Source organism: Hyperolius riggenbachi, chromosome 7 (genome assembly GCF_040937935.1).
Source record: "Hyperolius riggenbachi isolate aHypRig1 chromosome 7, aHypRig1.pri, whole genome shotgun sequence".
NCBI lineage: Eukaryota > Metazoa > Chordata > Amphibia > Anura > Hyperoliidae > Hyperolius > Hyperolius riggenbachi.
In genome coordinates, this window is record NC_090652.1 from 19,060,374 (window position 1) to 19,073,171 (window position 12,798).

The window sequence follows — 12,798 nt, forward strand, 5'->3', positions numbered from 1 at the left end:
GTCGCCGACCTGTCACTCAGCAGTCTTTTGACCCCAGGCACCATCAGGGTATTGTCTGCTGTTGTTGGCGATTTTGAGGAGGAGATGCTGATGGGCACTTTGGGGGAGGAGGGATTGGACAGCAAGACTGTGGCGACAGTCAAGCAGCCCATCCATGCATCAGGAGAGGAGTTTGGGGGGTCATCATCCCAGCAGGACATGTTTCAGGAGGGGGATGATGATGATGACACGGTGACCGACAAAGACTGGGTGCCACCAAGCTCCAGGGGATGACGTCATCAGCAGCTCTGAGGAGGAGGAGGAGGATGCGCTTGTGGGCCTTGCAAGGAGGCGCATCATTGCAAGCATTGGCAGCAGTAGGCAGGTCCCACAGCCTGCTGGTGTCTCAGGCTCAGCAGCAGCAGCAGCAGCATCTGCCAGTACCACCACCAGCCGCACCCAAGCCCCCCCCCCAACCACCACAGGGAGACAGGCAGCAGCGGTTCCATGCCGTAGGGGGTTGTTTTTGTCACCAATCTGGCGCTTTTTCACCATGCCCACAGTGTACAGCAAGTACGCCACTTGCAACCACTGTCAGCGGAAGTTGAGCAGAGGTGCAGACCCCTTAAAGTTCAGCACCAGCTCGCTCATCAACCACCTTGCTGCTAAACATTTCCACCAGCATGAGGAGTTCCAGAGGCTGGAGGCATCTGGTGCTGGCAGTGGCACCACACCCATCACTGCACAGCCTTCAGCAGCAGCAGCAGCAACAGCAGCCACCCGCCCTCCTGCTCCTCCAGCAGCACCAGCAGGAGTGCGGAAACGCACTGCTCCTCCCCCCTCTGCAACTCCTGCCGCCGACACTGAGGCCTGTTCTGGCAGCCAGTCCTCAGTGGCCTCCTCTGCTGTGTCTGCTGATTCCCGTGCCAACAAAAGGCCACGCCAGAGCCTTTTGAGCGAGTCCTTCCAGGGGGTGGTTAGGGCTCTGCCTCCCAGCAGCCGTCGCGTGCGGCAGCTGAACGGCTTGCTGGCACGGGCCATGTGCTCCCAACTCCTGCCGTACACGCTCATGCAGGAGGGGAGCGACATGCGTGCGCTGCTTGCTTGTGCAGCCCCAGACTGGCAGCTCCCCAGCAGACACTTCTTCGCCCGCAAGGCCATTCCTGCACTGCACCGCTTTGTGATGGCCAATGTGGAGCGAGGGCTGGAGCACGCGGTTGGTGAAAGGGTCCACGTCACCATGGACTCCTGGAGCAGCCGCTTCGGGACAGGCCGCTACCTGTCCTTCACTGTCCACTGGGTCAGCTTGGTGGAAGGGGGTGAGGATGGGAGAGCAGCAGCGGGCACAGCAGCAGCAGCAACACAGTGGGTGGTGCCACCCCGCAGGGTCAGGGGAACTGCAGCAGGTTCCTCCGATCCTCTGCCATCCTCCGGCACACCTGGCCAAACCCCCCGCCTCAGCAGCAGCGTGAAGGCCCGCCACTGCCAAGCGCTGCTGCACTTGGTCAGCCTTGGGAAGACCAAACTGACGGCAAACCATGTGTTGGCCCAACTCCAGGAGCAGGAGAGGATTTGGCTGACCCCCAGAGGCCTTAGAGTCGGAGAGGTGGTGGCCGACAATGGGGCCAATCTGGTTGCCGCCATCGACAGGGGAAACCTGACCCACATCCCCTGTCTTGCCCACGTGCTGAACCTGGTGGTGCAGAATTTCCTGCGCACCTACCAGGGGATGGGCGAACTGCTGGAAACGGCAAGGAACGTTGTGCGTCACTTCCGGCGCTCGGCTGCAGCGTGTGCGAGCCTGGAAGACGTGCAAAAGGAGCTGGAGCTGCCACGCCATCGGCTGATCCTTGACGTTCCGACTCGCTGGAACTCCACCCTGGCGATGTTGGAGCGTCTGGTTGAACAGAAGCACGCTGTCAACCAGTACCTTGCCCTGGCCACTGTTTCCGCCGCTCAGAGAAGGGACAAGACCAGCAACATCCCGTCCATCGTCCCCGGTGATGACTGGAGGCACATGCAGCAGGTGTGCTTAGTGCTGGCTCCCTTTCTGCAGGCCACTAACATGGTGAGCAGGGACCATGCTATGGTCTGCGAGTGGGTGTCCCTGGTTTGTCTGCTGAACAGGGCCCTCGATGCTTTGCTGGAACAGGGAGCGGCAGCCTTGGACCAGCAGGAGCGTCATGCAGCTGCACAGTCCACCTCTGAGGGGGAGGAGGAGGAGGACTTGGTGGAGGTCCCTGACCTTGCTGCTGATGAGGGGGATCAGCACAGCGCAGCTGAGTTGGTGCGGGGGTGGAGAGAGGATGAGGCGGCAGAGGAGGAGGATGAGGACAGCAGCACTGCCATCGATGTGCCAGCACACGTGGCCCGCCTCTTCCCAATGGCAGCGCACATGCTGGCGTGCCTGCGCAGGGACCCCAGAGTGATCCAGATGAAGCAGAGGGAGGAGATCTGGATCAGCATGATGTTGGACCCACGCCTCAAGGGGAAGTTGAGCCAGTTCCTGCCGCCTGCAGGAGGAGAGCCAGCGCAACAAATAAGGAGCTTGCAGCAGGCCCTGGCTCCTGCTCACTAAGCCAGCCTGGTTCACTTTGACTATTACGTCGCCTGCAGCCACACATTTTACACCTACAGTGGGCTGCTGTGTACTGCCCTTCTGCTGTCTGTCTGTGTTTCCCACTGCCAGGGTACACGGATTTACCTTCTGCTGCCACTCTGCCACCAGCTATTACGTCAAACAATAGCTATATCTGTGTAATTAACTTGTACAAACAAAACAAAAAAAACATTAAAAAAAAAAAGGTTTAATTTTTCTGAGGTGCCCGGGTTGAAAACTGTGTTGTCCCAGTTGTGTATTGGACACGATGTGGGCTTCACGACCGCTGTCTGGGACCTCCTGCTGTGTTTATTTACGCCCTGGTATCACCGCTAGGTACCAGGGCTATTATGTCACGCTGCCTGCCTGCTGCCACACTCACACTACTCCTCCATTCCTCCTGCTGCTGCTGCTGTCTGTCTGTGTTTCCACTGCCAGGGTACACGGAATTACCTTTTGCTGCCACTCTGCCACCAGCTATTACGTCAAACAATAGCTATATCTGTGTAATTAACTTGTACAAACAAAACAAAAAAAACATTAAAAAAAAAAAAGGTTTAATTTTTCTGAGGTGCCCGGGTTGAAAACTGTGTTGTCCCAGTTGTGTATTGGACATGATGTGGGCTTCACGACCGCTGTCTGGGACCTCCTGCTGTGTTTATTTACGCCCTGGTATCACCACCAGGTACCAGGGCTATTATGTCACGCTGCCTGCCTGCTGCCACACTCACACTACTCCTCCATTCCTCCTGCTGCTGCTGCTGTCTGTCTGTGTTTCCACTGCCAGGGTACACGGAATTACCTTCTGCTGCCACTCTGCCACCAGCTATTACGTCAAACAATAGCTATATCTGTGTAATTAACTTGTACAAACAAAACAAAAAAACCATTAAAAAAAAAAAAGGTTTAATTTTTCTGAGGTGCCCGGGTTGAAAACTGTGTTGTCCCAGTTGTGTATTGGACACGATGTGGGCTTCACGACCGCTGTCTGAGACCTCCTGCTGTGTTTATTTACGCCCTGGTATCACCGCTAGGTACCAGGGCTATTATGTCACGCTGCCTGCCTGCTGCCACACTCACACTACTCCTCCATTCCTCCTGCTGCCGCTGCTGTCTGTCTGTGTTTCCACTGCCAGGGTACACGGAATTACCTTCTGCTGCCACTCTGCCACCAGCTATTACGTCAAACAATAGCTATATCAGTGTAATTAACTTGTACAAACAAAACAAAAAAAACATTAAAAAAAAAAAGGTTTAATTTTTCTGAGGTGCCCGGGTTGAAAACTGTGTTGTCCCAGTTGTGTATTGGACACGATGTGGGCTGCACGACCACTGTCTGGGACCTCCTGCTGTGTCTATTTACAGCCCTGGTATCACCGCTAGGTACCAGGGATATTATGTCACGCTGCCTGCCTCATTGACTGCCTGGCCTGCTGCCACACACTCATCCTCCTCCTCCTGCTGCTGAATTTACCTCCTGCTGTCTGTGTGTTTCCACTGCCAGGGAGCACATACAATGGCGCTTCCAACATGCGTGCGCCACCAGCTATTTATTACGCTCAAAAATAGCTGCATTTCTTTTAAAAAAAAAATTATAAAAGAGAAATAAGTGAAGAAGAAGAAGACGATATAGAAGAAGAAGAAGATATAGAAAAAGAAGAAGAAGGAGAAGAAGAAGAAGGAGAAGAAGAAGAAGAAGGAGAAGAAGAAGAAGAAGAAGAGGAAGATAAAGAGGAAGATGAAGAAGAAGATGAAGAAGAAGAAGAAGAAGAAGATGAAGATGAAGATGAAGATGAAAAAGAAGAAGAAGAAGAAGATGAAGATGAAGATGAAGATGAAAAAGAAGAAGAAGATGAAGATGAAGATGAAGATGAAGATGAAGAAGATGAAGATGAAGATGAAGATGAAGATGAAGATGAAGATGAAGAAGATGAAGATGAAGATGAAGATGAAGATGAAGATGAAGAAGATGAAGATGAAGATGAAGATGAAGATGAAGATGAAGATGATATAAAAGAAGAAGAAGATATAGAAGAAGAAGCTATAGAAGAAGAAGATATAGAAGAAGAAGAAGAAGATATAGAAGATAAAGAAGAAGAAGAAGAAGTATATACAGTACTGAACAAAATTTTGGACACAACTTCTCTTTCCACCTTTTTTTTTTAAAGGAACATCCCCACATAATCACTTGCTGTTGTGACTTGGAAAAAAAGATGTTTCTTGCATCATTCACCCTCAAAACAAGTGTTGGAAGCTAAGGCCAATTCGAATAGTCAGCTCGAATAATGAGCTCGAATACCGACTTGAATAGTGAGCTCGAAGTCCGAGGTCGAATCGAATAGTAAAAATTATTCGAATCGAATATTCGACTGACCTCGAATAATTTACTATTCGAATTCGACCAAACTCGAATTTTAAAAAGGGGTATCCGAGCACCACTGCATGTCATATGTACATACAGTGGGATGTGAAGGTTTGGGCAAACTTGTTAATCGTCATGATTTTCCTGCATAAATTCTTGGTTGTTACGTTAAAAAATGTAATTTAAATATATCATATAGGAGACACACACGGTAATATTTGAGAAGTGAAATTAAGTTTATTGGATTTACAGAAGGTGCACAATAATTGTTTAAATAAAATTAGGCAGGTGCATAAATTTGGGCACCTCAAAAAAGAAATGAAATCAATATTTAGTAGATCCTCCTTTTGCAGAAATTACAGCCTCTAAACGCTTCCTGTAGGTTCCAATGAGAGTCTGGATTCTGGTTGAAGGTATTTTGGACCATTCCTCTTTACAAAACATCTCTAGTTCATTCAGGTTTGATGGCTTTCGAGCCCGGACAGCTCTCTTTAACTCACTCTACAGATTTTCAATACTATTCAGGTCTGGGAACTGAGATGACCATTCCAGAACATTGTACTTGTTCCTCTGCATGAATGCCTTAGTGGATTTTGAGCAGTGTTTAGGGTCGTGTTCTTGTTGAAAGATCCAGCCCCGACGCAGCTTCAGCTTTGTCACTGATGCCTGGACATTGGTCTCCAGAATCTGCTGAGTGAGTGGAATCCATGAGTCTCTCAACTTTGACAAGATTCCCAGTCCCTGCACTGGCCACAAACCCCACAGCATGATGGAACCACCACCATATTTTACTGTAGGTAGCAGGTGTTTTTCTTGGAATGCTGTGTTCTTTTTTCTCCATGCATAATGCCCCTTCTTATGCCTAAATAACTCATCAGTCCACAGCACCTTATTCTAAAATGAAGCCAGCTTCATTTGTGCTTGTCCAAATGTGCTTTAGCATACCACAAGCAGCTCTGTTTGTGCTGTGGGCTTCCAATCCTCTCCATCACTCTCACATACAGCATCTCCTTGTGTAAAGTGCACCGAATGGTTGAACGATGCACAGTGACTCCATCTAAAGCAAAATGATGTTGTAAGTCTTTGGTGCTGGTCTGTGGGTTGACTGTGACTGTTCTCACCATTCGTCGCTTCTGTTTATCCGAGATTTTTCTTGGTCTGCCACTTCGAGCCTTAACTTGAACTGAGCCTGTGGTCTTCCATTTCCTCAATATGTTCCTAACTGTGGAAACAGACAGCTGAAATCTCTGAGACAGCTTTCTGTATCCTTCCCCTAAAACCATGATGGTGAACAATCTTTGTCTTCAGATCATTTGAGAGTTGTTTTGAGACCCCCATGTTGCTACTCTTCAGAGAAAATTAGAAGAGGAGGGAAACTTACAATTGACCCCCTTAAATAGTCTTTCTCATAATTGGATTCACTTGTACATGTAGGTCAGAGGTCACTGAGTCTACCAAGCCAATTTGAGTTCCAATAATTAGTTCTAAAAGTTTTGGAATCAATAAAATGAAAACAGTGTCCAAATTTATGCACCTGCCTAATTGTATTTAAACAATTATTGCGCACTTTCTGTAAATCCAATAAACTTCATTTCACTTCTTAAATATCACTGTGTGTGTCTCCTATATGATTTATTTAACTGACTTTTTTATTGTAACAGCCAATGATTTATACAGGAAAATCACAACAATTAACAAGGTTGCACAACCTTTCGCATCCCGCTGTAGGTACATATACTGCATAATAGTACTAGTCCTACTAAGTACTACTAAGAAATTCTCGGAAGTACCTTTCTATTTTCCTGCACGGCAAGTGTTAAAAAGCTAGTGATGTTATCTATGCAAAAGAGCTTGTTGGACAGTTTGTAAAATAGCTGTAGGTTATAGCAGTCTCCAACTATCCTCCATTACCTGTGTTCTCTTTGTCATCGCTGTCCCATTCTCTCTGTACCGGATGTTTCAGCTTCTTGTGTTCCACCACGGCTCTCACAATATATGGCTCATTCTTCCGTATCAGGCCTCTCAGGCTCTCACTGGTGCTGGTGGCGTTGAAGGTGCCATCTTGGTTCTTATGCTTCACAATGGTAGATTCTTTTATGGGTCGGGGCTGTGAGCTGGATGGTGGTTGGATCACTGCCCACGATACAATGATGTCTTCTGGGTAAAAATGATCCACGTCTAAGCTGAAGAAGCCGTCTCTGGAGCAAGTGATATGTCTCACCCTGGGAAGTCCTGTAACACCAAACACATCATGCTGGATACATTTTCACTACTGGTGTCACATGAATCAGAAATAAAACATCTTTGCATTACAGTGTTTTTACCCCTTAAAACGGACCCAAACAAAACAGTTTTTTTATTCAAAATACTTAGTTGCACACATACAAAGATAAATAAACACTCCTTCAAGCCTATGAGCATTTCAGTGCATGCTGTTCACCAATTTCTCTTTTCATAACTAGAGTTATACAGGTGGCAGCCATTACTTCAGAGCATAGTAGGAGGTTTTAGATCATGGGCGTGTTTGTCATCAGCTACCCTCCCTCACAGGGGCGTGGTCTATGTGAAATCTCACACAAGCTGAGATCACCTCCCCTGTGACATCATCAGTAGCAGCCTGTGTTTTGTTTTTTTATCTCGTTTTTTATCTCCTCCACCCGTCTGCCGGACTCTGTCCTAGCAATATGAAAGGAAGGGAGGGGTTCCTCCAATAAATGTAAAATATTTTATATTTGTCATCATGCAGCTGAAAAAAGGCTGCTATTTAATATTATAAGTTAGAAAATAGATTTTATTTCTGAAATCTTGTATTTTTAATGTGGGTCTACTTTAATGTTCATAACAACTATGACATTTTAGTTTGTTCACTACTGATACAGCAATATCTTTTTTTTATTACTAGTGCCAAATATATATATATATATATAAGGTTTTTCTGTGGGGGGGGGGGAACAATCTAGGTATTCTTTGGGTCATATTTTTTCTAAGAATTATTTAAGTTTATAGGCATTTTACAGGATAAAAATAGGGATAGATGCAGATTTTTTTTTATTATTTTCCACTAAAAAAGACAAGTTTCAAAGTTATAAAATACATTTTTTACACTGCCATTTTTACACTGTTAATTGCAGATGCCTCAAACCTGCTACAGTTGGTCATTGGATGACTGGGGTTCAAATGCTGGAGAGGGGCGGAGCCACAAACAGCCAATCTGATTTGTTTAATTTCTATGGGAATATTGAAAGGTTTTTATTAATGTGCTGCTTGAACCACCCTGATATTAAAAGCTATACAGCACATCAAATTTTCATTTTGTCTCCTGTCTGGCCAGAAACACATTCTTGTGCCATGCAGGTAAATTACATTTACACTTCAGAAGGAAATACATTTGTTCAAGGCATTCCTTCCAGACAGAAGACACACCTGTATTTGAATACCCACGTGGTATTTTACCATAAAAGCTCTTTAACAGACATTTGAAGATTTAGAAGGACCTGGGGTGTTGAAAATTAACACATGTAACAAATTCTACCTCTGCCAGTGTTTACAGAAAAACATACCCTATTGTCTGCTGTCTGTACTATTGTTTCAAATAACTCACATGGTCACTCCGGTTCAATCTAGTTTTCCCCCATCATCAGTGTGTATATAAGATTCAGTTGTAAATAAAGACTTTAGATGCTGTTCCATCAACTTGAGTGTTGTGGTTCTGTATCTCCCAGCTGGAGAGAGACTATTCACTTAGAAGGGGGGGAATTTAACCTGGGTTGCAGATCTGGGGTCTGCTAAAATCATCTTGTAGCTACCTCCGGTGAAATCGAGCTGTCAGTTTGGTGTCAGAAGTGGGATCCGCCATATACAATATCGGGTGAGTAATTCTATTTTGATTACCACCCTATACTGTCAGAGATCGGATTAATAGAACCCGGAAAGCGCTTCTGTAGCGCCTCTCCCAGGAATCTGATATTCCTAAAGTAAATAGCGGGTCTGATGCCCCAATTAAGAAAGCAGTACTGTGTGTCTAAGTGAATATTCTCTCTAAACACTGTATATTGCTGTATAGTCGCTTAAGTGAATTTTAGTTGTTATATAAGATTGCATGTTACTGTATAGATTTGTGTGAGGCTAAGCTGAGATTTAAGGTATAAACTTGTCCACAGAGAATAGTTAAAATTCAAAGCATAAATTAGGTGTAGAATAAACCTGATTAGAAAACATAGAAGAATAACATAAGTTGGAGACCAGGTTTGCCAATAGAGTCTAATACTGACATCACCATCCCTAGATAAACCTTCAAACTCAGCTAATCTCACTCTATTTCTTTTTATTTTAGCTTAGCATAATGGGAAATTCACAAAGGTAAGGAGAATCCCAAGGGTTATTTTTGATTTATGATGTATCATATTCTGTGATGCTGTTTAATGCGGATATATAGATTTGTAAGTTTTAGAAATAATCATGTTCCACAATTTGCTTTGAATCTTATTTCTGAACAACTCAATTTAGGGGTTTCATTTTTGTCTGAAACATGCAGCAGTTGCAGGTGTCACTCTGGACCAGGACATTTTGAATGGGCATTGCGGCTGCAGGATAAAAAAATTTTTTATCAGTCCCTCCAAAATGTTTCTGGTCCTGACTACAAGATGTTTCTGAGCCTCTTTCTTCTGATTACTGTGAATGTGTTTGTCTATCTCCTCTCACTGTAGTTTGTGGAACTGTGATATAAATTGCTTGTAAATCACTGGTTGCACTTTTTCAGCCAGGGTGTACTTTAAATATGCATCTCTGGACATCTGCTCAGAGTTGTTGCAGGTTTCTCCCCCCTCTCCCTCCATGTATTGGGAGATACTGGTTTTAATTCTTTTGTTTGTTTGTTTTTCTCTTTCCTGAAAAGACTGGGGGCAATGAGGAGAGTGGCAGGAAACAGAAACAAAAGAAGATCCCAGCCATTTGTTGTTTGTCTGTTTGTGTATTTGTCTGTGCACAGAGAGTATCCAAACATGTTTTTTAGAGTTAGGAATAACCCTCTTAATTTAATTGATCGTTTTTTCTACAGTCAGAAAAGTCAAAAGCTAAATTATTGTTGTAGTCTAAGGTATGCTGACTGTGGTGATGTAAATTTGCATGTGTTGCCTTTCTTTGTTTACTATAGGAGAAGGTTTGTAAATGGCTGTAGGCAAGGCAGGTGAGATTGAATGTGTAATTGGTTTTCACCTCATATAATTAATTACCCATGCACAAAGTTGCTGGCCATTACAATGTTTTTTAATTTTAATTTTTTGAAAAGGCAACAATTTATTTAAGGGAAACCAGATTTAAAATGCCTTAACATTTGTAATGTAAAGTCAGTAATGTCAAATCAACGGATGATAAGGCATGTTCAATCTGGAGTTTGTGTTTTGGTTGCCGGGTATTTTGCATATACCTAAGAATTCAAAGCACACAGCAGTTTTGCTTTCAATTGGTTAAATTAGGTTTGTAAATATTCAAGTAGGAATTAAGTTGCTTTGAATGAAATGTAATAATTTTAGCTTGAGCTTACACTCAAGCTAAGGTTCGGTTCACGTAAAAGTTCGCGAACCGCAATAGACTTCAATGGTAGGGATGCTCATTCGGATTCCGCGGAAATGCAAATTCCGAAATTCCGATCGGAAATTGCATTTCCACATCGGAGTGCGGAAATCGGTAATGCAAGTGCCGTAGGCGGATTTCCGCCGGAAATCGCGGAAATTTCCTCCGGAAATCGCAGAAATTCCGCCCGACTTTAACATTGATTTTCTCAAAAATTATAAGGTCTTTTTGAAAACCTTTTTTTGCATCTTGTTCACAAGATTCAGTTTAATAAACCCTGAAAATTTGGTGTTTCTAGAACTTACGGGGGCTTTGCTATTAACCGCTAAAGTTGGTGGATTTTTACTGTAATGTAAAATGCAGAAAATCTGCATCTGCCTATTTTCTGCATTTACATTACAGTAAAAATCCGCCGACTTTAGCGGTTAATAGCAAAGCCCCCGTAAGGTCTAGAAACACCAAATTTTATTAAATTTTATTATTTATAAAGGGTTTATTAAACCGAATCTTCTGAACAAGATGCAAAAAAGTTTTCAAAAAGACCTTATAGTTTTTGAGAAAATGGATGTTAAAGTCGGGGGGAATTTCCGCGATTTCCGGCGGAAATTCCGCATTGGAATGCGGAAATTGGTAGCGGAAAGCGGAATCAGTATTTGGCAATGGTGGAATGCGGATTTACAGCGGAATCGGAAATTGGCATTTCCGACCATCCCTATTCAATGGGGATGCTGGCCACAAAAGTGATGGAAAAGATGTTTCAAGGGGTCTAACACCTGGAGGGGGGCATGGCGGAGTGGGATATATGGCCAAAGTCCCGGGGAAAAATCTGGATGTGACGCAAAGCAGCGTTTTAAGGGCAGAAATCACATTGAATGCTAAATTGCAGGCCTAAAGTGCTTTCAAACATCTTGCATGTGTATACATCAATCAGGGAGTGTAATTAGAATACTGCTTCACACTGACACACCAAACTCACTGTGTAACGCACCGCAAACAGCTGTTTGCGTAGTGACAGCTGTGCTTGACTGATGCGCAACATGGCCAGAGTGCAGGCCGTGGCAGTTTTCCAGCCCATATGGTCGCCGGGCTGTGGTAGCTCAATGATAGAACAGTGACTGTCCAGCTGATCAAATTTGGTCTGTCCACAATGAAGCAACAACCTTATTATCTTCTTGTATGTAGGTAGGCATAGGTAGGAGTCCCAGTATAGGTAGGTAGGCATAGGTAGGTGCCTCAGTAGTTAGCTAGGCATAGGTAGGAGACCCAGTATAGGTAGGTAGGCATAGGTAGGTGTCCCAGTAGTTAGCTAAAGCATAGGTAGGAGTGCCAGTATAGGTAGGTAGGCATAGGTAGGTGCCTCAGTAGTTAGCTAGGCATAGGTAGGAGACCCAGTATAGGTAGGTAGGCATAGGTAGGAGACCCAGTATAGGTAGGTAGGCATAGGTAGGAGTCCCAGTATAGGTAGGAGTCCCAGTATAGGTAGGTAGGCATAGGTAGGTGCCTCAGTAGTTAGCTAGGCATAGGTAGGAGACCCAGTATAGGTAGGTAGGCATAGGTAGGTGTCCCAGTAGTTAGCTAGGCATAGGTAGGAGTCCCAGTATAGGTAGGTAGGTGCCTCAGTAGTTAGCTAGGCATAGGTAGGAGACCCAGTATAGGTAGGTAGGCATAGGTAGGAGACCCAGTTTAGGTAGGTAGGCATAGGTAGGAGTCCCAGTATAGGTAGGTAGGCATAGGTAGGTGTCCCAGTAGTTAGCTAGGCATAGGTAGGAGACCCACTATAGGTAGGTAGGCATAGGTAGGTCCCCTAGTATAGGTAGGTAGGTGTCCCCGTATAGGTAAGTAGGTGCCCCAGTAGTTAGGTAGGCATAGGTAGGTGTCCCAGTATAGATAGTTAGGCAGGGCCTGGCTGGCACAGTAATAACAATTACCAAGGTCCAGCTGCAACAGATAGGGCTGTATAATGTCAGTGTCAGTGAGCAACACACACAAAAAAACACATCAGGAAAACATTAGCTCTCAAAAGAGCTGTTGAGGGGTGCTATTTTAGCAATAACAATCAGCCAGGAGCAAGCCAAGAGCCTAACTAATCTTTCCCTAGGAGAAAAAATCTGCAGCAGCTCTCCCTAGTCTGTCTATTTGCAGCAGGCACACAAGTGAGCGTCATGGCCAGCGAGCCTGCCTTATATAAGGGGGGGGGGGGGTGGGGCTCCAGGGCTTAGTGTAGCCTGAATGGCTACAATGTGCCTGCTGACTGTGATGCAGAGGGTCAAAGTTGACGCTCATAGTG

General features: G+C 45.0%; 1 protein-coding gene across 1 annotated transcript in view; it reads right to left on the reverse strand.

The window, feature by feature from the left end:
- The window catches only part of LOC137524121 (uncharacterized), a 131,169-nt gene that overhangs the window by 87,376 nt on the left and 30,995 nt on the right, over positions 1 to 12,798 (reverse strand). The window contains exon 6 of the mRNA XM_068243656.1: positions 6,852 to 7,172. Within this exon, the coding sequence (XP_068099757.1) occupies positions 6,852 to 7,172 (321 nt within the window). The remainder of the gene's footprint in view (positions 1 to 6,851; positions 7,173 to 12,798) is intronic.